This window comes from Amphiura filiformis, chromosome 9 (assembly GCF_039555335.1).
Source record: "Amphiura filiformis chromosome 9, Afil_fr2py, whole genome shotgun sequence".
Lineage (NCBI taxonomy): Eukaryota > Metazoa > Echinodermata > Ophiuroidea > Amphilepidida > Amphiuridae > Amphiura > Amphiura filiformis.
The window spans coordinates 29,962,627-29,990,412 of NC_092636.1; the positions used below are offsets into that span (position 1 = coordinate 29,962,627).

The 27,786-nt window shown below is 36.9% G+C and overlaps 1 protein-coding gene across 1 annotated transcript; it reads left to right on the forward strand.

The window, feature by feature from the left end:
- Positions 1–5,613: 5,613 nt before the first annotated feature.
- On the forward strand, positions 5,614–27,053 carry LOC140160848 (low affinity immunoglobulin epsilon Fc receptor-like). The gene is made up of 5 exons (XM_072184168.1): positions 5,614–5,949; positions 17,974–18,098; positions 18,734–18,911; positions 19,204–19,386; positions 25,923–27,053. The coding sequence occupies exons 1-5, from the start codon at positions 5,862–5,864 to the stop codon at positions 26,006–26,008; spliced, it is 660 nt and encodes a 219-aa protein (XP_072040269.1). The 5' UTR covers positions 5,614–5,861; the 3' UTR covers positions 26,009–27,053.
- The last annotated feature ends 733 nt before the right edge of the window (positions 27,054–27,786 follow it).

Below are 27,786 nucleotides of genomic sequence, written 5' to 3' on the forward strand. Positions count from 1 at the left end.
GCTATCTACTGACGATAGCAAACAATAGTTACATGCTATCTACTGAAGCTAGCAAACAACAGTTATATGCTATCTACTTAAGAAAGCAAACAAAAGTTTGATGCCATCTACTGTAAATAGCAAGCAATAGTTTCATGCTATATACTAAAGATTGCAAACAATAATTATAATTATACTATCTACTAAAGATAGCAAACAATAATGTTTCATGTTATCTGCTAACGATTGCAAACAATAGTTTAATGCTATCTACTGGAGATAAGAAACATTAGTTACATGATATCTACTGAAGATATCAAATACTAGTTTAATGCTATCTACTGACAATATTTTTATGTTATCTACGGACGAGAGCAAACAATAAATTGTTTCATGCTATCTGCTGAAGATAGCAAACAATACTTTCATGTTTTCTACGGAAGAGGGCAAACAATAGCTTCATGCGATTTACTGACTATACCAAACAATAGTTTCATGTTATCTTCTAGGGCAAACAATAGTGTAATGCGATCTACTGAAGCTATATAGGCTTAGTGAACATAAAACTATTGAAGACCGTCAACATATTGTTACCCGCTATTTACTTAACAATTAGCCAAATGTTACACGAGCAACTTGCTATCTACTGAAGATAGCAAACAATATTTACATGCTATCTACTACTGAAGATAGCAAACAATAGTTTCATGCTATCTACTGAAGATAGCAAACAACAGATGTTATCTACTAAAGATAGCAAACAATAGTTTGAAAATTGGTATAACACCTGTTTGAATATACTCTTGCTTTACCAGTAATTTGTTCATAATTCATTCCACATTTCATTTTGGTGATAATTGAATGCAAATCGGGCGAAACTATACAATTTCTTTGTCTATTGACATAATAATCTTAAATAAGAGACTCGACTACCCGAGACAGTGTTCATCACAGGCTATTTCACCATGAGATTGATGCACACTCATAGAAATGACTTGTTCGCCTTGTTTGGCGCAATTCAAAAGGAGTAAGTTTGGACAACTCAAAAATAGTGTAAAAGTTGCCAAAACAAAATTCATTTTAGTTATCCGAACTTAAAAATGCTGAAAAAGCTCAAAAAGTTCCGTCAACTAATCAACTTTGTTGGCATTACTTAAAAAGTTGATGTAAGTCGTTGCGTCAACTTTTTAAGTAATGCCAACTTCTGAATTCAAGCTCAGGGAACTTAGAAAAATAAACAAGGTTCAAAGAACCAATTAGTTGAGTTATTGTAACTCAACATGTAAGTTGATGTAACTCGTTCATATTAAGTTACTGGTATATGTACGTACTTATTGTTTTGAGTTATTCCAATTTGGTACTTTATAATTCACGTAATTGGATCATTTTCTGCACAATTAGCAGTATTCAAATATTTATTTTTGTAATCAGTGCAAAATGTTGTATACTATAGCACACCTCTAGAAAATTATGCTAACCTAGGCTAGTTTCATTTTCTGAGTTGTAACAACTCAATAAAGTAAGTGCAAATGAGTGCGACGAACATAATGATATCGAGTCAGCGTTACTCAAAATTGTACGCGTTGGCATTACTCGGAAAGTTGATGCAACGACTTACATCAACTTAATGAGTAATGCCAACGAACAATTTCTATGAGTGCATTTCTGTATTTTGTAAGCAATGTCCAGCGTTCGGGAACGCCCGTAGCGAGATATTTGTAATGACACACTCGCAGGTATGCAGGATTGAGTCAATGCTACCCACTCTCGTGTATTTATACATTACTAGTCAAGTGATCAGAAAAAGTGCTCTTAACCGACCTACATAATCTATTTCTCTCAGATGTACCGCTGTTTTGAAATGTTTTCCAATGATGTATTATAAACATCTCAAAAAAAGTAACTAACCCCCCTTAAATAATTAACATTATTCAAAAACGGGTAATTGTATTACAAATCTGTAAAATGCGTTGGAAGCAGAATTTATTTCTGCACATTTTGACACCTCATTTGTATATAGCAATTGACTAAATATTGACGTCACAGAGTACATTTAAATCAATGTAGCCCAAGATTTGAAAGTTGCAGTAAATTCTTTTGATTTTGCATTCAGTGTAATGGAAGGAAATCTGTGTAATGATATCTGAGTGTTTTTGTATTGTAAAAATTTGTATGTAAGTGCAACTTTCAAATCTGGACCTCATTACATTAAATTGACCGGTATTTTATTGTTTTCTGGGCTATCATATCAAATGAGGTGTCAAAATGCGCAGAAATAAATTCTACTTCCAACGCATTTTACAGATTTGCAATACAATAGCCCCTTTTTGAATAATGGCCATTATTTAAGGGGGTAGTTACTTTTTTTGAGATGTTTATTAGAATTTCCTTATATTATATAGGCCTATTACAAGGATCGATTATACAGAATGCATACCAGAAGAGATGATAGGGGCCGCCCTATATACTCCAAACATTCGAGGTAGAATTTTGTTAAACACGTATAGGCTACGTGTATGAACAGCGCATGACCTAGGCCTACTTATAACTCAATGGAAAATCATTTACACATAAAATGGGCCCAGTTTATTAAATGATCGGAATCACTGCTGTCATTAATGTAAGTCCTGATACCTTTTATTCGACGTAGAATGTTCAATGCTTATACTTCGTTATTTTTAGTTGTTATTTTATCGATTCCTATTTATTTCCAATCATGTTGAACTTTCAACGAATGTTTCATGACGTAAAATTGATTATATTTCCACCAGACATTCGACATCAAAATAATTGAAATATTTTGATTATTAGAGCTATTATATACTTTCTATTAAAATATTTGACCATCCAAACACACCCAAATAAATATTGAACCCGTGCGGTTTATGCAGCCCCCTTTCAGATTAGTCTTGGCACTTCGTGAAGAAATATTCCATATTTCATGTCAAGTCTGTATAATTATGATGGCCTGATGGGCTGTATAGTTTTGTCTCTTGGTATTTGCATATCTATAGGCTATATTATTATGACTTTTGTTATTTACACACCTTTGTGTGGAGCCACTATACAAACCGCGTAATTCTAGTGAACTTTTAAAATACCCCACCATATGGTCGAACCTGCCCCAGTATGAGCCAAGTTCGCCAGTTTGCAAACAATTTATACGTTCCAGGTGAGCGAAAAATAGTGTACTTGTCGAATCACCTTTTACCCAAATTCGCACGAATGCACAACACAATACACTGATTGATTAAACTAACAAAATCTGCGTCTTTAAGGGTATACGAGGTATTATTGGTCGAAGCAGCAAAAAAAAATCGATTTTCATTATGTGATGTGCCCTGAGTAATTTAATTTAATTATTTAACTTTGTTTACAAGCTGAAAGTATTTCATGAGATGGGAAGCCCCCTTGCACAAGATTGTGTGTGTAATGGCATGTTCTAGGGGAATTCCCTTACATTCATCAAGTGATCAAAACAAACTGAATCATGGTTATTAATATCATAGGGGATTTTCCATATTACTCAATATTCAGTGTATTGCACCATAGAGAAAAAAAAACCCAGGAAGTGATGTAATGATAAAGGTTAATGTGTATAATTAATCTTGGGAAATCCCAAGCTTGCATCATCTGTGAAGATGTGAATGAAGTGATGGTTTATTAATAGATGATGGGTTTTGCATGAGTAGTGGTATAAAAGCTGGAGGCTTGAGTTTGGACTTTACAGAATGTCATGGGAGATTGTGAAACTCCACACGTGTGTGTTGGTCTTTCGTGCTTCAAAAAAGAAGTACATTTTAACCAGTTTACATAGCCAATAATTGAGCTATTTTAATACAGCAACGAAGGAGATTTACGGGTACTACACAAAAGTGCTATTCCTCATCGAAGGATTAAAGTTCTTCTGTCGAATTGCTGGAATTTGCTGGTATTTTGAAAACAACGCCTCTGTCAAATACAGCGGAGCAGAAAGAAGCATGTTCCCTGGAGAAAGAGCGATTGGTGAACGAAACACCATTTTTGGAGAAAGCAGCGCAAGGAGATATATTTTGGAGAAAGCAGCGGAAGAAGATAAATGATTGGAGAAAGCAGAATTATTTTCGTGTGAGGTTTTCATACACAAGGATATTTATAAATGCAAGTGTACACTGGACTTCGCTGATTTTCGCAGGACAAGTGAATAAGGATATATTACATCAGTCGTCCAGAACATTGCAAGAACTCTAGGATCACCAACAAGAAAACTGCTGGTTAAGTACCGATAGAATAAAACTGTGATTGTGTGATTTTTTTATACGTAATTGTTGTTATATGTACCAATCATACTTTGTTTTCAATTAAAGACTTAGATTTTGTTAGCTTAAATAAACAGTGTATTTGTGTTGTGCATTCGTGTGAGTTCGGGTAAAAGGTGATTTTGGCCTTGAGTCCAGTACGACTCGTAACAATTATCTGAATCAATTATTGAAAAATAACACTTTGGTGTTTTGCAAAAGTTCATTCTACAATCATATACTTTGAAAACTTGTTTAATTTATTGAAGTTAATGAGTTATGTACGTTTTACAAAAGTGTTGTTGTTTCAGCCCTCATTACAACATAACTCAAGAACCACAGGACCTACAAAAGTATACGTGTGATATTTGAATTCTTCTACACGCTCGCTATGAATTGAGCAATACAATTTTTGCTAAAGCTCACTACCATTCGCAAGATGTTGTGAACTACTTTTTTTTTTGCTGCTTCGACCAACAATGCATAGTATACCCTTAATTGAAAGTAAAATATGATTGATACATATAACAACATTTGCATACACAGTATAAGCACACAATCACAGTTTTAAAATTAATCAGTACTTAACCAGCAGTCTTCTTGTTGGTGATCATAACGTTCTTGCAATGTTCTGGACGGCTGATGTATATATCCTTAATCACTTGTCGTGCGAAAATTAGCGAAGTCCATTGTACACTTGCGTTTATAAATATCCTTGCGAATAATTAAATAAATCTCCTTGCGCTGCTTTCTCCAAACGCTTATCCTCTTGCGCTGCTTTCTCCAAAAATGGTGCTTCTTTCACCAATCACTCTTTCTCCAGGAAACAGGCTTCTTTAACACTGCTCCACTGTATTTGACAGATGTGTTGTTTTATATTAAACCAGACTCCAGCAATTCGACAGAAGAACTTTAATCCTTTGATGAAGAGGAGCACTTTCGTGTACTCATAAATCTTATTGTAATGTTTTTTGTAAATAGTGTTTAGGCCTACCATTTGGTTTTTTTTCGTCAAAAAACAAACAAAGTCTGCGGTATATTCTAATGGTCTATTCCAGTTGAAATCCATATAGGCTACTCCCTGGAAGAAATGACCTTACTCTTCTACACAGGGAGTTAAGTGTGAATTTCAAATGTTGTTACCTGAATGGGTGATTCTATATGAAATCTACACCCCCCCCCCCTGTGTGGGAGATTAATTAAAGTCATATTTTCCATAGGGGTATGGATTTTAACTGGAATTGCCCAATGTTTTTATAATCAAATACGTCACTTACCTTTAATTGCTCATCATCCGTAGAAAGTCACGAATGCATTCAAGTAACATTATCGCCATTAATTAGTTACGCCTTCGTCGAAATCGATCTTATACATAGTGGTATAACATGTGTAATTTCACACAACAATGAGTATCAATACCATTATTAGCTTTGGTATCAGGGAAAAACCAATCTCAATAGTTTTATAAACAAGTGTCCAGCTAGCTGGTATTAATTAGTTTGACCATTGTCAACAACATCTTAATTAAGCTAGTAATCAAATGAAGAGTTGCCTGCAAGGACTATCATTTCAAGGAACCGTATTTTGCACAACTTCAATGTAGGAATGAGAATGGTAAATTCCAGGCAAATGAACGAAATGACGGTACTTCTTCAGCTTGCCATCGTATTCATATGCTTACACAACACAACAGGTAAGTGTATAGACGAATCCAACGAGCCAAGTCATGGTCAGGATTTGGTCGGCCATTATTGGGTCCCCACATGCACCAAACTGGTGCTGTGAGTGCCCAATAGGGTGGATTAAACCCGCTTAAAGGAAGTGTCCGGCAATCACAACATTAGGTCTTATATGTTAGAAAAATAATTATCAAGCACGAATCACATGGTTTTATTTCAATCAAACTCATATTAACCATAAAAACTAATAAAAAACAGCCGTCTCTCAACACGCGATATTCAAAATTCCCGCGCCGAAATGTTCTAGAGCAGTGACGTCATGGTTATTTGTGCTCATTTGTCGACAGGCTTCATTGAACTATGTGGACGTCACTGCTCTAGACAATTTCGGCGCGGGAATTTTGAATATCGCGTGTTGAGAGATGGCTGTTTTATTCGTTTTATGATTAATATGAGTTTGTTTGAAATAAAACCATGTGATTCGTGCTTGATAATTATTTTTCTAACATATAAGGCTTAATGTTGTGATTACCGGACACTTCCTTTAAAATTCGATGTTAGATTCTTTTGTGTTGTAAACTGTCATCATTCTTTTTTCTACGTGTAACACGGGTGATAGAATGCAGTTTAAAATACCTTCCAAGGCCGCATCATTTCACATTTTAGGTGAGATAGAGCCGACGGGGACCCAGCTAATGGCTGCCATTGAGGTGTAGGAATGCGTGAAATTGGATTCGTCTATACCAAATAAACAAACGGGCCCTCCGTAGTGGCGTAGCTATACATCGACTATTTTCCCGGCTGGGTGATTGTTCACCCGAATCAACAACAAAATGAGGAAATGATGCAGGAAAATGGAAGATGAAAAGAGAAGAAAAAGGTACAAAAGGGGAAATAAAAAGGAAGAAAGATTGAGGAAGAAGAGAGAAAGAAAAGTAGGGAAAAAAATAACATTTTGTGGAAATGAAATACAAATCTATTTTTTATGGAAATGTTACAACATCACTTTAAGTCAGTTAAACTTAAAGGCCCATTCAGTGATTTGCTCATCCGGACGATCGTAAAAATCATCAAAATTAAGATTTTGGCACCTTTGTCATTGTTATAGATGTGCTAACATAGCCTGCGAGTGGTTCAGCCGAAAGCCGTGTATTTTAGACAAAATAAGAAATTTTACACGAATCTATAATTTAGATACTGACAGTATCTAAATTAGCTGCATGTACTTAAATGGGGCTTCAACTTCGTCAGTACTGCTGTTTTCTTCGTTTTTTGCCAAATTTGTAATTTCAAAAATACCAAATGACAATTTGAATGACTTATCCTTATCTTTTAAGCAATTTATAAACAATTTTAATTTTTTTACACTTGCGCTGGGATTACTGAATGGGCCTTAACATTCACACTTGCATAATAAAATTTGTCGTACTTAAAGAAATGTTTTATTTCTTTGATGTAACATTAATATTGCTTAGGTATACTTACTTATATTTTAATATTTTCCAGCGGTCCTTCATCTGGTGTTAATAAATGCAACTAAACATGCATCACAATTTGGAAAACCATTGTAGTAATTTCAATGCTGTCTACCAAAGATAGCACAATTCAATTGAATGTGTAGTTGTATCTAACTGGCAGTAAAAGTCCGTCCAAATTTAAAAGTGACTTCTACGTAAGATAAGATATAGTGCTATCTATTGAAGATAGCACAATTAAAATTAAATTATGTTCAATTATCTATATAATAATACGCTATTCTCTGTCTGTAGATCTGTAGATCTGTCTGTCTGTCTGTGACTGCTAATGTGAGGCCGCCGTAGGTCATACGGGGCTCAAACTTGGTGGGTGGGTGCAGCTTGGTATGAGACCGAAAGAGTTTATATTTTTAAAGGTCAAAGGTCAAGGACGGGGTCAAGTTCAATTGAAGTCTAATTTCAAATACTTTAATCGGCAAATCTAGCCACGCCATTGTGTTGACCTTGGACTATCAAACAAAAGTTTCCACGGTGACCTTTTCGTCAGACCAACGGTTTAGAGGTCAAAGGTCAAGAAAGGTAAAAATTTCAAACTGCCCCTATGAAGCTCAAACTTGGTGGGTGGATGGAACTTGGAATAACAAATAAAAGTTTCCACGATGACCTTTTTGTCAGACCTACGGTTAAGAGGTCATAGGTCAACAAAGGTAAAAATTTCAAACTGCCCCTATGGAGCTCAAACTTGGTGGGTGGGTGGACCTTGGACTAACAAACAAAAGTTTCCACGGTGACCTTTTCGTCATACCTACGGTTAAGAGGTCATAGGTCAAGAAAGGTAACAATTTCAAATTGCTCCTATGGAGCTCAAACTTGGTGGGTGGGTGGACCTTGGACTAACAAACAAAAGTTTCTACGGTGACCTTTTCGTCATACCTACGGTTAAGAGGTCATAGGACAAGAAAGGTACAAATTTCAAATTGCCCCTATGGAGTTCAAACTTGGTGGGTGGGTGGACCTTGGACTAACAAACAAAAGTTTCCACGGTGACCTTTTCGTCATACCTACGGTTAAGAGGTCATAGGTCAAGAAAGGTAACAATTTCAAATTGCTCCTATGGCGCTCAATCTTGGTGGGTGGGTGGACCTTGGACTAACAAACAAAAGTTTCCACGGTGACCTTTTCGTCATACCTACGGTTAAGAGTTCATAGGTCAAGAAAGGTAACAATTTCAAATTGCTCCTATGGCGCTCAAACTTGGTGGGTGGGTTGACCTTGGACTAACAAACAAAAGTTTCCACGGTGATATTTTCTTCAGACCTATGGTTAAGAGGTCAAAGGTCAAAAAGTTAAAAATTTCAAATTGCCTTTGGAGCTCATACTTGGTGGGTAGGTGGAAATTGGACTAACAAACAAAAGTTCCATTGTGACCTTTTTGTCAGACCTACGGTTGAGAGGTCATAGGTCAAAAAACAAAAGATTTCAAATTGCTCATGGAGCTCAAACTTGGTCGGTGGGTGTAACTTTGGCCAAGGAAGCCCAGGTTTGAGATCTGCAAAAGCCAATAACTATGACAGCCGAGAACCGCGAAATACGGGTAACCGCCTAGTTATTCATATTACTTAAGTGTTGTCTATACTAGCTAGCTATTTCATAAGACCCCATCTGCAACAGCTATATCATGCACGTATTTGGGGGAGGTGGCTTTGGGGCGCGAGTTCCCCCCCGGGTAAAAAGCAGGGGCGGCAAAAACGAAGGGCGGCAAAAAGAATTACTGAAGAAAAAAAGGCGGAGAAATTTGTAAAAAAGGTATAAAAGTGGTTTTTTTTGCTCTTCATTTTTTCAAACCACCGGAAAAAAAAATTGGGTCAACCTTTTCTTTAACTTTCTTCAGCCCCCCGGGGTAGGAGTGGCCACGGTACGCCACTGTATATGACAGCTGCAACCGGTGTTATTTAACTGCTATCTTCTGAAGACACCATGAAACTGACGTTATTTTATTACTGTCTTCTGAAGATAGCAGAAGTAATCTGGTATGATGCATGCATTTGTCTGTTGAAGAAAGCACAATCCAGCAGATTTCGACCGAAGCACAATTATTTAACTGAACATTGTTATTCTTACTCCAAATTGAAGAAAAAAAAACGATTAAAAAGTGATCCTGTTTTAATGAAACATACTATAGCAGCCAATCTTAATCCTTTAGTTGTATCTAACTGGCAATTCGCTGTCGTAGACGTGACGTCACATTGGTGACCCCGGAGCGTTACCATATAGCGACTGGATCAGGCTTTCACGAGAACCACAATAGCGGTATCAATGTATGGAATTTATAGATCAAAATTATATTTAAGACCTGCAACCTCATGATTTCAGAAAAAACATCTTGAAAAAAGAAATGGCTAAAACTTGATTTTCAAACAGCAGAACATCGACGACGTGTACAGTGTGATAGCGTTGTCATGCAAACCGTGTGATCCATCACTACGGAAGTAGTTGTGACCTCGACAGGAAGTGACATCGGTCTACGAGAGAGAATAAAAGTCCAAATTTAAAGGGCATATCTATTGCAAAAACAAGTTTAACTCCATTCGATGAGAATAATTATTACATTACAAGTTGACACTCGTTGCAATTTTTTTTATTCGTATTTCTCCTGAAAAAAGAGAAATTGTGTTTGTAAAATGCTGCCTCGTACACAAATGTACGGTCCTTCGCCCGTTCGAAGAAAAATTGATTTCCATGGCAGGAGACTGGTGACGTCACAGTAAATGAAGAGTCATGTTACATACACATGAGCCCTGGATATGAGCTCTTTTGACATTCAGTCATGTGTATAATATGCGATCTTGTAGCACGAGAAATCGGGAAGGTTCGAACAAAAGGCCATTGAAATTGTTTATTTGCATAATAAATACAATATGGATATACATCACGATAAAATTGGTCTAAAATATTTTTTATTGTTTTGTCCAAATATTTCTCAACAACTTGATATACATATGAACTGTAGGCCCTAATATCACAATTTACTAATATATAAAAAAGAAGCGGCTGATTTTATCCATATGTTTAAAAACCATTAAATTTGTAACACTTGATTAGACTTTTTTCTGAGAACAACAACAGTATACGTTCTGTGAATTGAGAGCGTTTACAGTCCCTTCTCTCAAAGCAGGCACATCTCATTTCATGACGTCAACTTTTTTCTTGGTCAAATCTGTCTCGTTCGAAGGAACTCACCGCTTAAGTTGGTTTTTGCGGAATATCAATTTTAAACGTCTTATTATCTCAAAAAAGGAGTCATTTTTCATTGTCCACATAATATTAGCTTGCCAATGATATGATCATGATGATGTTGTCCGAGCAATATATATGACCTTTAATAGTGTCATCTGCGTAAGATACGTTAACGTGTACCGTACTATTTTTGTGCCATTTATGGAGATAGCGCATTTTCTGTAATATGGACAAAAGCAATTTTCTAACGTGTATATTACTTATTTCTACCGTCAGTCAATTACTATTATAATTTTCTTAGTTTACTTGTTTAAATCTTTTTTGCTTTTGAAATTCAATGGCAAATGGTATAAAAAAAAATTACGGAGATGGGCAGGCCTAATATACGAGATGCTATGTCAAATTACAGTATTTCTGTCTTACTTGAAATTCCAACTTTGAATGATTATACCATCCTATGACAATGGCTGCACAGGGTATAATCTCATTATCTCCCATGTGGTCAGAGAGACTGGACCGGACAATCCGCCAGCATCCAGTAAATGTGCTCGCTCCTTTACTGCGGGAGGTAACTTTCTGGTTGGTTTAACTTCAAATGGATACGGTCACAATTCTTAAGCTTAATCCAAATCTAAGAGTCACTTACGTGACCAATGGGCTGTCCCAGTTGAAATCCATACACGCCCCTATGGAATATATATATACTTATAGATTTCAAATGGGTCAACCATTCAGGTAGTCCCAACTGTCCCATTCGAAATTCACACACCCCGTGTGGCAGATGAAGGTCATGTCATTTATTGAGGACATAATTCGGGGGGGGGTTGTGGAAAGTGTTCCTTCCCAAGATTTGGACTTGCTCGCTACGCGCGTAAATTTGATTTTTTAGGACTTTTTTTTATACCTGTACCTTTGCAATTTATGTAGGGGGGGACAGAGGGGGGGGTGACCGTACCCTCCTCTTCCTGTGTACGGGCATAGCGCGTGACCATTGCAATTCTGATAGAAATCCGATTTCGTGGTCATGTGTACAGTTTCCCATTAGATCAGGGTCAAATGCCTTACTTCTATTTTGCATTATTTTGGGTCTGATTATATGGAAATATAATCGCATACGTCGAATATAGACGAATCCAATTTCACGCATTCCTACACCTCAATGGCTGCCAAAGTTGGGTCCCCGTCGGCTCCATCTCACCTAAAATGTGAAATGATGCGGACTTGGAGGGTATTTTAAACTGCATTCTATCACCTGTGTTACACATACTGCAGTTACTGTCCGTTTTCCTATACACAATACACAGTGCTCTTACCATTGACGCGTAACCTCTACAAATAGCGTATGTTAGAATTATGGGTAATTGCCTAGTTAACGTCGCTGTGTGAAAAATAACCGGCCAATATTAAAAGTACTCTAGAAAATATAGTTTTGTAACATGTCCTAAATTTGTAGCTAATTTAGATGTTTGGAAATATTCGTACTTTGATGTTTTAGTGTATGTTATAGGTAATAGTACATTGCCTAGTTAACGTCGCTGTGTGAAAAATAACTGGCCAATATTAAAAGTACTCTTCTAAAATTCTAGAAAATATAGTTTTGTAACATGTCCTAAATTTTTAGCTAATTTAGGTGTTTGGAAATATTCGTACTTTGGTGTTTTAGGAAGGATATGTAAACGACAATAACACCAAAAAATATGAAGAAATTATTTCCAAACCGTGTTAAGTCTGCAAACCACCATGCTTCTCATTTTCAAGAACGCTGGTTAACAATAAGCAGAGTATTGTCTCATTTCGTAAACAAAAGCCCACACAGAATTGTTCTCTAGCGTTCGCTTTATAATCGTTCACCCAACTGAAACTATAATACCAGCTCATTGCTCCATTGCACAGTAAAGCAGAAACATATGTTGTGTGGATTTAACCAGAGAAGATATGATTTAATCAGTTGAGCTGTTTTCAATGAGTGTTATCTTGGTTTAATAGCTTTTAATGGGGTTTAATTCCTGCAAAGGTCATGGTGAATTCTACTGTAGACATGACTGCATCATGACGTACAACACAAAATAATCTAACATCGAATTTTTAACGGCCTTATTCCACCCAATTGGGCAGTCACTACACCAGTTTGGTGCATGCGGGGACCCGTCATCGCCGACCAAATCCCGACCATGACTTGGCTCGTTGGATTCGTCTATATGAAGTCTGTGAGTGTAGCCATCATGTGTAATAATCTGATGACCTATTTAGCGCAACCCATTAAAACGTTACAAATGCAAGTATCTTTTGCATGACTTAATGCTAACATCTTGAAATTCAATGCCAGTATCATTAATTTCACAATATTAATTAATTCAGTATTGATTTTCAGACCTTGTGCAATTAATCTTTAAAATGTCGCCACATTTCCAATACAGATATCGATTAGATGGTTATTAATAAGAAATATTCATATCTTCATATATATTTTGTGTCTTTTGCAACCTACTAATTAAACGCCGATTTCTTTTTGATGAATTATTAATATTTTGTTTCAAGCATTATAACATAAAGGACTACTAGACAAACACGGAGGTGTAGGGGCTATATTATATTAAGATTATTTCTTAGACTCCATGTATCTGTTTCTGTCGTCGTCAGCAGAACAGTGGCGGCACTACGGACCGGGGAGGGGCCACCCCAATATTTGCCTTGTTCCCCAATCTCCCCACCCCAACTTTTAAGGGCTTGTCAGCCTTAAACCCCCGCCCCAAATTGTGAAAAATTCAACTGTTTGCGGCAATTTTACGCAAAATTTGTTGATTTTGCCGCCCGCGAAAATATTCCTAGTGCCGCCACTGAAGCAAGATCTTCTCATGTAGAGGCAACATCGCGTCGTGATGAAGCATGACTTGCATGTTCAAATGAAATGGAATTAAACAATAAACAAAATTTTTTACCAGGTTCGCCGTCGCAAATAATAAAGGAGACAATTGGAAAAAGTGATCCCACCTGGGAATCGAACCCAGTTTTTTTTAAATGAAATTTTTGTAGACTTTCTTGACTTGATATGATCCTTAATATTAAAAATTGTGTGTTTGTAAACAGTTACAAGAATACAAAAGATTAAAACATGCATGTCATTATCGAGTTGTTTTAAAAATCTTGCTATATAGGTACTAATCTACGTAAGCACATTAGAGAATGAATTTGGAGAAAACCTTCTGATAATTACAAACACTCGCTGAGCAGCAAGACCTTCCCTCTAAGCTTTTAATCCGATAAGCTGATTATCTATTTGTTTTCATGAATTGGAAGACATTCTTTGATGTATTACTGAGCTCAATCATCTGAAATTATTGGAGCGTGAGCCACCTAGGCTGGTGGCTCAGCATAGTATTTTATTAACAGAAGGTTTTCTCCAAAGTCGTTTCCTAATGAATGGCAAGAATATGTAACTCTAATTAATCAATAGACTGAAATGTTCTCTTCATTAATAAAACAAGAAATTCCTGAATTGGTGTCAGTCCAATTATTATTATTATTCAAATGTTAAAGATGCAATAAGCCCAATCGCTATTCTAACTTCCGGTTTTTGAGAGCAGTTTTAGGACACTTTGACCTCTGACATATCGGGAAAATTTACGTAATTATTATTAATTTTCTTATTATTGTCACAATTTTGATCATTAAAAATACCAAATAATTAATTTTAAAACATTTATATTTTTTATATTTGTTTTAAATATTGCAAAACATTTTAGATTATATTTTGTATGTACAAAAACCCAATATTTCTGAAAGGTCAAAGGACAAAGTGTCCTAAAACTGCAAAAACTGTCCCACAATGCATTGCAAACTTCCAATGCCGATTGGGCTTATTGCGTCAGATGCCAAGCAGCTTTAAGGTAGAAGACCCCTTACCATAACTGTTATTTTGGTCAAAATATGTTGTTTGCTCAATAATTGCATCACAGTTTTGTGTTCTAATTGCTTTTTCTTTGATGTAAATCGGAATTTCGGTTCAAATGTTATGGTTGATTGAAGTGAAAGGAATGTCGCAAAATTTCGGCGCATAATACATTTTCCTATACAAATACATAAGTATTCAGGGTCAATTTTGTTTGTTGTCTATAAAAGTCAATAAAAGTCCAATTCATGTGATTTTTAAGTAAAAAAGCATGATATTGTTGCATACAAATACATACAATTGAACAATTCACTTAATTGTCATGAAAGGTTGTATAAAGATAGACGTAATATGCAAATTAGGTGTTTCTAGACTTTAAACATTTTTATTTTTTCAAAACTCCCTTCGGTTATTGAGATACATTATTACGCATATTTAATAAGCCGTCAAATTTGGCTAATTTACATATTTTTAATTACCATTTAAATTTAAACAGAGAAGTTAAAAAAAAAAAAAAATGTCAGTACATGCAGAATTGCATAAAGATCATGTGTGCCAAATTACAGATAGGTGGTATGGTTTTTTAGGTGAGCGCGTCAAAATTTGGCCAAAATGGCCACCTTTGGCCGCCATATTTGGTACCTAATTTGCATAATTTATGCAAAAATCATATTTGTCGATATAAAATGCCCATTCCTCACATTTCTGGGTTTTCTCAGACGATTTTCAAAGCAAAGAAAGACCCTTGATTTTGACTGTTCGCAGCTCTAAAAGACCAATTTACCTGTTCACAGCTCACTAGGCACCATTTTACTGGTACGCGGTCAGTTCCCAAAGACCCATCACCTCAAAATTACGGGGGGCACACCCACCAAACATATATGATTTTGTTACGAGTCGTACTTGACTCAAGGCCAAAATCACCTTTTACCCGAACTCACACGAATGCACAACACAAATACACTGTTCGTTTAAGCTAACAAAATCTAAGTCTTTAATTGAAAGCAAGTTTCCTTTGGTACAATATAATGACTACAAATGCACATATACATTAATCAAATATAATCACTCTTTATCTATTTTGTACTTAGCCAGCATTCTTCTTCCTTGGTGATCATAAAGTTCTTGTAATGTTCTGGACGACTGATTTAATATATCCCTATTCACGTGTCCTGCGACAATCAGCGAAGTCCTTTGTACACTTGCATTGATAACTCCTTGCGTATAAAATCCTTACACGAAAATGGTGTTCTCCAAACACGTTTACAACTCCTTGCGCAATTCTCCTATACTAAACTCCTTGCGCCGTCCTCCTATGCTAAACTCCTTGCGCCGTTCTCCTATGCTAAACTCCTTGCGCCGTTCTCCTATGCTAAACTCCTTGCGCAGTTCTCCAAATTTAACTCCTTGCGCTGCTTTCTCCAAACTTGGTGCTATTTCCACCTTTCACACAATATCTTCAGGAAGCAGGACTGCGATGCAGTTGTCCCCACTTATTTTGACAGTTGCGTTGAATCAAAATACCAGACTTCAGCAAGTCGACAGAAGAATATATTTCCTTTCTTGGGAGAATAACGTTCTTTGACGTATTCTAGATCTTCTCCGACAACACTGGTAAATAGTAGTACTTTGACTACATAAAATATTTCTGGTTTGTAATTTCCTTTCCTTCAAGGAATTGGACTGTAAGCATAGCCCAGATCAACACTATCAACTGTGAATCATTGTTTACATTTTCTTATTATATACCAAGCTTGGGAAAAACCCATTCTATTCTGGGCCATTTACTGCCTTCACATTATGCTCAATCTGGGGAATTCCAAAGTCTTAATTATAACATTAACCGTTCACATGACATCACTTCCTGAGGGGAAATCCCATTACATCACTTTCAGGGGGTTTCCAAATATTCCAAATTAGATATGATTCAGCTTGTTTTGCTCAATTTGAGAGGGGAATTCCCCAAAATGTCATCACTCATGTAACTTTGTAAACAAAGATAAATCATCAAATTAAATTACTCAGGACACATCACAATGTACCCCCACCCCGGATATGGGTCGCATTTCAAACTCTTACGTAGTGAAATGAAATGTTACTTCCTGGCTTGATCTACGAGGGGTATCAAAAGTTTTAGAAATCGCCCAGAAGTGAAAGAGCTATATCAATGAAATTTTGTCAGTGCAATCACTGGTCCTTATGTACATTATGGTCCAAAAATGGTCTCATAGGTATGTTTATTTTTTTTACAGGTGGCACTAGATGCCAATAACCCGCTGCCTCAGTTACTGCGCATAAACTGCAAGATTGAGAAAATTGAGGCAAGCAGCATTATTAAGATCCTGCTTTTGAAGGGTTGCAGTGCCTAGAAAATTGATGATGAAGTGAAAGTTATCTTCGGTGGTGATTGTGATATGTCACTGTCGCTTTTTGGAAAAGGAATTTTTATTTCATCACAGATTTTCTGGGCACTGTATATGTAACCCTTAAAATGAAACTTAATCATGCTGCATGTCTCAATTTTCTCCATTTTGCTGGTTATGCGGTTACATAGGCAGGTAGTGACATCTAGCTCCTGTAAAAAAAAGTAAACATACTTATTAGACCATTTTTGCACCATAGTGTACATAAGGACCAGTGATTGCACTGACAAAATTTCATTGATAGCTCTTTCACTTCTGTGCGATTTCTAAAACGTTTTGATACCCCCTATACATGCAGTTTCGGATTTGAAGCTATAGACGAATCCAATTTCACGTATTCCTACCCCATAATGGCAGCCATAGCTGGATCCCCGTCTGATATATCCCAACTAAAATATAAAATGATGCGTCCTTGGCGGGGATTTTAAACTGCATTTCATCACCCGTGTTACACGTCGACAATAGAATGATGAAAGTTTACAACACAAAACATTGAATACAACATAACATCGATTTTAAGCTGCTTTAATCCACCCAATTGGGTAGTCACAACACCAGTTTGGTGCGCCGGAGACCCAGTCATGGCCTACTAAATTCTGACCATCACTTGACTCGTTGGATTTGTCTAGCTAGTCAAGCTGTTTTCCCAAACCAGCTGCTTCTGCACTAAAGACAAGTGTTATTGTTTTTAACACTTTTACACGTGAAATATTTATTACTTTCCCCGTAACTGTGTATTTGAGGCGTTGCATACACGTTAACGTGCTGTTAGCACTTTTATTCACACGTTAACATGTTGATATCAAGTGGATATCAAAATTAACGCAAACATGTGTTTAAATGTTTTTACACTGTGAGTGCGCCCCCTGCAGTTAGTGTTTTTTCATTACCATTAATTTTGATAATGTTGAAAGAATTATGTTTAATGCAAAGTAAATATATCAGATGTAGCTGAAACCTATTGTAAATTTTAACTTATTCATGATTTTTTTATAACTTTTGTATCTTTGGTAGGTCAATTTACGTGTCCAACATTCTTTGAAGCATGGGCCAATAAATGTTATTACTTTCAGGGAGGCTTTACGTCACCGATTCTTGCTGAGACTACATGTGGTAACTTGAATACTGAAGCTATTCCGGTGAGTTTTCGTCATTTATGTAATTGAAACAAAAACCAGTTTTCTTAAAATCTCCAGTAGGCCCTATGAGTTTGTTCCATTAATTGAAAGTATTGGAAAGCTACAATATTGAAATTTGACACCTGTGTTGACCTTTACGCACTTTTGAGAATTAACATGTCAACAAATCTTCCTTAGCCCTTCCAAAAATAGGTGCATTCAATTCTAGAGGGGTGCTAACTAGGCCTTCTTATACCCCCTCCCCCCGACTATTACACCCGATCTGCTGTTTAAAAAATTCTGTCGGTCCAACATTCGGGCTACTTCTAGTTTTCGGCCCAAGCTTCACGTGGCTCACGGTTTGTTATACCGGCTGTGAAGGAGGCTTTAATATCGGTGTTGATCGGAAAAAACCAACACTCGACCATGGAAATTAATTGTCCGTTTATCACTATATCTAACGATAAATCAAGTAATAAGTATTCAATGTTACCCATGTTACCAGCCGGTCCGACTGTCTGACCAAACAGCGCCCGAACAGGCAACACTGGCATTTTTGACGAAAGGGCATGGAATTCTATGGTATACCATCGGAAAGGAGGCAATTTTGGCTGAAAGAGTAAGCCATATTTTAAGGATTGCAATTATTATTGCAGGTGTTGGTTGAAAGTCAAGCCGAAGCGGACTTTCTTGCGGCCAAACTCAACGCCGATCATAGCCCAGTGTCGCTTGATGGGTTTTGGTTACGATGTAAGGATGCAGTGGAAGGACAATGGACATGTGATAACTCATCCAACTTTTGGAACTCGGCTGGTGACAATCAAGGATTTTGGGGTGAGTTATTTTTATCAAGCTAAGTAAAACGTTAAATGTTCCACCGATTCAAGGGCTTTCTCGTAATTAATGTAGCTTTTTTAATATATAAAGCTTCAGCTGATACTCATTTTCTCAATCAGTTAGTTCAAAGTCTACAGATGATCAATTGTTGAAAAGCTCTCTCTGAAGCCTGCCTGATCTCTATAGGTTGATTTTTGTTTATTAAATATTCTCTTGATTCTGGTGTGAAAAACTTTAATTCGCGTTCGTTTGGTTTTCATTTCTTTTTATTTTATAATCCTTTTCTTAGATTGGGGAACAGATGGTGGTATTGCAGAACCTAATGGCGATACTACTGAAAATTGCCTTGTACTCGGCTTTGACGGCAAATTACATGATGTCCTTTGTCAGTTAACGATTTCATTCAATGCAGCGGCCTGTGAAATCACAATGGTGACGCCAACACCCGCGCCTACATCATGGTCATCTGGAAGTAAGTCAAGTTCAAAAGAGTTAAAATTGATGATTGGATGATAACGAGTTTATATAACCGGCAAACATATGAAGCTATTTGAGATTATCAGTACAAGAGAGCCAAAAAAAATTATCAGAGGTGATCTGCAAAAATATCCTTACTTGCACTGTATAATAAATTATATTTTGTAATGTTATGTGCATTTCCGCCAGAAATGTTCTCGGAACCGTTCCGTAAAAATCTTTGGAAAAAAATAGTACTGTAAGAATATGATGATTTTTTTTCTTTTTTGTATGTTAATCCACTCCACATGGGTATTATAGGCCTCAGGGGTATCGACTACAGACGACTTGCAAATTCCAATTTGCTTTTAAAATTAAAAAAATCCTAATTTTGCATTTTCTTGCCCAGGATTTCTTGGATTCATCAAAAGGTCTCATAATTCCAAACTTACCTTTATTGGAAAAAACAGTGACGTTTCACATTCTTTCAGGATGTTTCTCAAACTGATCCGAACAGATGGCTGACAGACGTCATCACCTAATGACGCCCTCTGGACTAGCTTATCGTAAAATTGACCTATTGAACAAGCATTGGCAAGCGTTAGAAATAGCCCGCAAGAGATTGGATGAGAATAATACCTTGAAGACTCGCACTCTCCTCGTGGTAAAGAACATTATGGATTTGTTGGAGTTTGTTCTCACTACCATGTATTTTGTATTCAGTGGGCACATATTACGAACAACGCACGGTAATGGGTAGCTCTGTTCCTCCGATAATTGCCAATATCTAGGCCTATACATGGAGTTTTATAAACAGCAAGCGTTAGCGACGGCTACCATAGAATACAAACCCAGATTATGGAAGCGCTATGTGGATGACGTGTTAGAGATCATTAAGAACGGCCATCTCACAGAACACCTTAATACGATGGACAGTACTGGGAACATTAAGCATGAACTGGAATCTGGAGGCCAAATCCCATTCTTGGAAACTCTGTTAGGAAAGTATGGTATAGTGTTTTAAGCTGTTAGTGTACAGAAAAAATACCCACACAGATCTTCCTCAATTTTTAGTCGCACCATCCACTTCTTCACAAACTCAGGGTAGCGAGAACGTTGTTGGATAGAATGAAGAGTAGTTACAGAGGAGGAAGATAGAAATTATAGGGCAATATCAGGAAAGCGTTACAACAGTACGGGTATCTCGAGTGGGCAGTCAAGAAAGTAAAATAGATAAAATCCAAAATCAACTCAGCCAAAACCAAAGGAAAGCAAAGACAAGAAAAACATCCGTACATTTGCCTCTATCCCCTACATCCAAGGAGAAAGTACGGCCACATCTTAGTTTGAGAAAGTTGCTCGACCATCCTGGATAAACTGATATTGACAATACAACCGGTTGTGTTATATCCCGTGTCACAACCATGTCCAAACCTATACATAGGTTACGGTAAGTTTTGAAACACGCAAGAACAAGAACGAAAACAAAGATAAAGCACAATGACCATGATGACTTAGCATCAAGATATTGACTAGAGCCACCAGAAAAGAATCCCAATCAACCTAAACCAATTCCGCCATCTGTACATGCCACAACTCAAAACCACCTTATTGGGAGGAATCAGACAGTCTCACCAACGACAACGAGAGAGGTACTAGATGGATTAGAGAATTTATCTGGACATACTGCAGTTACTGTCCGTTTTCCTATACACAATACACAGTGCTCTTTCCCATTGACGCGTGACCTTTACAAATAGCCCTACGTTAACAGTATGGGGATATGACTAGTTAACGTCGCTGTGTGAAAAATAACCGGCCAATATTAAAAGTACTCTTCTAAAGTTCTAGAAAATATAGTTTTTTAACATGTCCTAAATTTTTAGCTAATTTAGATGTTTGAAAATATTCGTACTTTGGTGTTTTAGTTAATGTTATAGGTAATAGTACATTGCCTAGTTAACGTCGCTGTGTGAAAAATAACCGGCCAATATTAAAAGTACTCTTCTAAAATTCTAGACAATATAGTTTTGTAACATGTCCTAAATTTTTAGCTAATTTAGGTGTTTGGAGAGGGTCGTACTTTTGTGTTTTAGGAAGGACATGTAAACGACAGATAACACCAAAAATATGAAGAAATTATTTCCAAACCGTGTTAAGTCAAAAATCATTATGTTGCTTATTTTCAAGAATGCTGGTTTACAAAAAGCACGCCATTGTCTGATTTCGTGAACAAAGCCACACATAACATTGTTTCCTTTCGTTTCCTTTATAATCGGTTACCCAACTGAAGCTATGAATACCAGCTTTATTGCGATATCGCACATGAAAACAGTCACTTGTGCACAACCAGAGAAGATCCGATTTAATCAGTTGAGCTGTTTCAATGAGTGTTATCTTGGTTTAATAGCTTTTAATGGGGTTAAGTCCTGCAAAGGTCGAGATGAATTCTACTGTAGACATGACTGCATCATGATACGAAGAAAAAGAGGCAACTACAACAAGCAGACAATTATGAATGCAGACGAGGGGGCCTATCAACTCAGTCACCCAGTCACCTTTATGACCAGCTGGTCTAGAGGGCGTCATCAGATGATGATGTAATCAGTAAATACCATAGACCAGCTGTTCATATCAGTTTGAAAACATCCTGAAACGATGTGAAATGTCACTAGTGCTATAAAATAGTTATTAAATGAGAGCTTTTATTCATGTCCATATTTGGAATCAACATGAAAAATGCAGAATGAGTACAAACAAGCCCAGTATTGGTTCAGTGGTTCTTGAAATAGATCTTGGCATTTTAAGAACATAATTACCTTAAAAGTTGGACTTTTTGTGTTGAAGTATATACATGGCCATAACGCGCAAGCAAAGCATTTTAATGCTCCGCAAACCACTTTTTAACGAAACCGTTCCAGCAATTTTGCTGCAGGTAGGCCCTATATCCTTTAAATACAATTACAGCTAAAAGTTTGTACTAATTTTGCTGGACACTTTAAATAAAATGACTCATTGAGAGAGAAGAAAGAAAACTGACACACCATGGGTAAAAAAAATAGTTTCACCCTATTCTCATGCCCCCATTTATATGACGTTGTCCGCTGGAGTTTGAGGCCGCATTGTCGCAATGGCCCTATTTTCACACGAAAACTTAATTACCGTATAGAAAAGTGTACGCTGTTTATGTTTAATTAGAATTACAAATAGTGATGCACTGGATTAACTGCCTTAGCGACGGGTCAAAACAAGACTAAAACAATTTTTGCACGTGTTGCCCCGCAGCTGCACTCATCACCCTGTCATACCTGTTTATGTGTGCAATCATTGAATAAACGCCGTGATCGTACATACTTCAAAATCGAAGCGAGGTCGCGTATTTAGCTAGTTTTTGAAGATTTTGCGCGTACGAAATGAACGCAGAGACAACGTTGAAAATGCCCGACCGACCGACCCTACATATAGTACATGAAAGATCCGTCCGCCCGTAGAACAGTCTTCGTCGCCTATCCTTCTCAACCGAATAATATTGGCGCGAGATATTTGCACAGTCAGCGTTTGAAATAAGGCGCGTCCTTGCGTCAAATACCTGTGAAAGTAGGCGCAGACCCGCAAATTTCCCACGGTACGGGTCCGCATGACCCGTAAAAATTGAACCAAGCAAAGAGCAGAAAATCCCAGTTTTGTTGTTCCACTATAAATCCAGTTAACATAATACCTCCAGCTCCTTGAGTATACTTTCATTTTAGTTTCCCATCGAGTCTTCAACCCGACTTCTCAATCTTCATATTTTCATACCGTGATCGCCGTAGCTAATTCTCTCTCAAGCAGGAGGTATTGCTAGTTATTGTTTCTATAGTCTACACCAACATTTAATACTTCATATTAAATAGTCGGACCCTTGAAAATTCGCAAGGACCCTTGAAATTTCAAAGGCAAGAGGACCCTTGGATTTTCTTCTTATTTCAAAGCCTGTTTGCACTATAACACAAGGACAAATATTTCGGTTTAATCTTCACTAAGCGGGTTTATGGCTGAAAAGGTCACGGTGAATTTGCCGTGGACAAAACTGCACTATGTATAGCCTGAAAAACACCATGTTTTGGGCCAAAATAGGGTACAATATTGCAAAAATGTCCTAGTAAAATCTATGCTCGTCTGCCTCTAAATTGTAATGCTCAGCCACCGCCACTGTCGATCTTATAGGCTTACATAAACCACAACTTGGCTATTTGCGTGCGCAAGCCTTCGTCACGGTGAGTTTTGAGGGGTTTTGAGCCTCCAAATTTTGGCCTGCCCCTAGTTCCCCCCAAAAGGCCACGTGTTCGCTGCCATGATAACAACGGTTGAACTGGCTGTTTATAGCTCGCGCTACAATGTTTACACATTCCCCGTGCTTTGCAAGTGTGACCTCGGGGTCATTGCAGATGTACGGTAATGTCATAACTTTGTCTCACTATAAAGAACACAAACTCACTCACTATAACGCTGATTGAGGTGTGAAAATTTGACTTCATTCATATCGACGTTGAAATCAGGTTGAAATCACGTTGTATTTGCAAATATCAACGTTGAAATTTCAACATGATTTCAACTAACCTCTACGTTAAAATCAGGTTGAAATCAGGTTAGGTTGCAACTTCGACGTTGTATCAAAGTTGATTCAACGTCGAAATCCTAACCTGTGCTGTGCCCACTGGATACGCGCGGTTCATACATACATACAGGGTGTCCCAGAAAAAATTACCCAGTGAATAAAATTGAATGTAAGTCGAGAAATAGACAGCAGAATCAAAATGTTTAAAATGTAACGCATAGCCTATTTTATTGTGCATCACATACAAAAATTTAATTTGAATCGGTTGATTGGTTGTGAAGAAATTAACGATTTTAGTGATTACATAATGCGCGCATCAATGCAGTTCATTCCAAGTTTAATCAACAGGCGCTTTTTTCATACTCACTCACCTCTTCCTAAAGTTTGTGTATCTTATTAAATTTAGTCCTCATTATCTATTTTATAATCCGGCGGTGTTATATTGTTCATGCTTTCACTGAAGATGAACAACATTTTGTCTGAGAAAACTTTGATTTCTGAAATTGGAAGCTTTCCAGCTTTAATTCTTTAGGTGGTGCAAATGTTATATTTTAACTTTCCAAAGAACATTTTGAGCCAAGAATGACAATGATCAAGTGCTTACAGCTTTACGTGTGATTTTTGATACCATGCAACATTAATGTTGAAGTTTTAAAAGATTTAAGCTTTGCATTACAAATTCTTGTGTGAAAGAATTTTTTTTAAGCCAGATGGATTTCTTTATGCAATAATTCTTTATGCAACATTATATTTACAAGTACCGAGCATCATCTTACATGCGATCTTTCATTTTCAATATCGTGCAGGTTTTCAAATTTGAACAAAACCTAATTAAATGTTTTGCAAGAAACAGATTGTTTAAAAAAACCGAAAAGGATTTCACCGAACAGAAATTATGAAGCCCATTGACAATTAACCACTAGTGCGCATTGTGTTGAATGATCTTTCTTTCAAACTTGGAATGAAGTGAATTGACTCATGCGTTATGTAATCGCTCATTTCTTCGCAATCAGTCAACCGATTCTAGTAAAATTAGCATATAAGATGTAGAATAAAATGGGCTACACGCTGATTTTTAGATTTTACGATTCTTGTGCCTATTTTTTGACTTACGTCCAACTTTTTCTGGGACACCCTGTATTGTCCATTAAAATGCGTGTGAGATTGGCCGTGTAAAAAGAGATTGTGATTTACCTTTTTGATACAAACGCACGGTAGGCCTATACGTACGGTCCACGTTAAAACTGACATTTTTTACATTTTTGTCGCGATGGTTCATACAACGCGACTAGTTTTCACCACGAAAAAGTATCATTATGAAAATAAAGTCATGATATTAATTCATGTAGTGGTCCTTAATCTACCTAAATATTTATTTTTTGGTAACCATAACATTTGGAAAGCACTGACATACAATTAATTTTAAATAGCATGTTAACCTTGGTTTTTAGTCAACATCAAAAGCATGCTGTATTGTAGTAGACATAAGACCCAGAGACCACTAAATTTCAAGTATTTCGCCCTCTTGTGAGCAGATCAGATCTTGGTCTTTGTTCCAGCCGCCTTGTGCTTCTTCGTGAGAAGGGACGGAGACTAGCAATATGTACGTACGTTTTGAACGTTGTATATAAGCACGCTTCACGCAGGCTGTATAACACAGCAGTCTCTCTAGTGTGAAATTTCTACGGAATTACGATCCGGGTCTTAAGCCTATCTTTGATAACCTATGTTGCTATGTAAAGGTACAGCGTATGTCTAATCAAAGGTTATTAAAGGTCTAATGCAGGGCAATACATTCAAAAATAGTTTTGACCCTTTGCTCTGGTAACTAATAGTAATCCTGTTACATAACTACTTCTACAGCGAATTATAAGTTTCTTCAAGAATCATTGAACATTTAACCCACAAAATGTACGGTAGAACACATTTCGTATCAATATTTTCTCTGTCTGCAGAATGGTATCATTATGACGGTGGAAACAATTGTCTTCAAAATCACGCAATTGATACCAGGAGACCAGCAGCCCGACTAACGCAATAGTCCAATGTAGCTTTGAATGTAGTCGACGAGGCGATTGTCTTTCGTTTAACTTGGAGACGACAAACACAGGCACCATCTGCACATTGAATAGCGATGAGGCAGTAAATGTTGACTCATCAAATTACTTACCAGTTGTTGGATGTCGATACTTCTATCCTCACCTTTAGGGCGATTGCAATTTTAAAAGGATGACTCCGGCGATCACAACATTATGCCTTTTATTATCAAGCACGAATCACGTGGTTACTGGTTTTATTTTAAACAAACTCATATTGACCATAAAACGAATAAAAACGACCATAATAACAACCGTCTCTCAGCACGCGATATTCAAAATTCCCGGGTGCCGAGATTATTGAGTGAAATGACGTCCCAGTAATACAATGAAAGCTGACAACAATTGAGCCCAAATAACCATGACGTCATTGCACTGGATAATTTCGGCGCGGGAATTTTGAATATCGCGTGTTGAGAGCCGGCTGTTTTTATTCATTTTTATGGTCACTATGAGTTTGTTTTAAATAAATCCATGTGATTCGTGCTTAATAATAATTTTTTAACATATAAGGCATACTCACCTGATAATGTTGTGATTGCCGGAGCCATCCTTTAAGTTTTATGTTTTATTTTGACATTCACAGTCTTTAAGGTGGGTCGTAGCGGTGCACATGGTGCATGAGCTAGCGGTGTTTGTGCTCAATATTGAGAAATAGAAATCCCACACTCATGGGTATTGGTTTAATACGTAAGATCACACGGCTCCTTGTAATAGGTTTTATTTTCCTCATGTGCATGATTTTTGCTGGGAGGGAGGAATTAGCGGGGAAAAAAATCGTTTTGACCTAGTGTTTGTCATAACTCAATAACTGTGATACAACATTAAAATATAAATGTGTCCAGTAGCTTCCGTGACTAATTTCCTATTAGAGCAATGTATTACTCTGCAGAAATGAACTGTATTATTTAAGGAAGTAACATAAACTGGAAAAATATGACCCATAGGCTTTAAAGAGGAATCTGAAGCAAAGACAACGTAATTACTATCAGCACTCAGCAATTTAATTACTTAGGTGTCGACCGTCGACACGGGAGTGGCGGGTATTTGCTCGTAACACTTGCCACCCCATTTTCCCCTTTTGTCAAATCAATTTATAAAACTTGACATTGATAATTACATCATTTTGGGCAAAACTCGCCAAATTTTGGGGTGAAATTGTTCGGATTTTGGGCCCCTGATATTCTCTTTCGCTCCTCATAAAAAAACTACTCTGGTGCTGACGCGCCACTGGGTGTCGAGTACATAAACCCAAATCAGTTTTTTTTTCGGCATTGTAATGGTGTAATATAGAGACTGCACAAAAAGTAACGCAGCCGTTATAAATACTCATATAGCTTTTACGTTTTCATAATATGTTAGCATAAAAAGAAGGATGACTTATTTACGCGTATTTTGATACCCCATTCGTCCAATTTCCTTCAATATCAACAACAGTGTTTTGAAAGAAAAATATCCTGATTTAAAAGTAGCATCTGTTTGTATTGATTTGAAGTAAGCTCGGTGATAATTGTGAGCTTAACGTGCTACAATGCTTGCGTAGTAACCTTTGAACGTAAACTGCAACTTTTAAATTCGGGTATTTTTCTTTAAAAGCGCTACTACTGTTGTTAATATTGAAAGACATTGGACACAACACCATTCTTTCTATGTCAAAATATTGTGAATACAATTAATATTTCTGAAGCCATAGGTGTATTTATAACAGCTGCGTTAGTTTTGT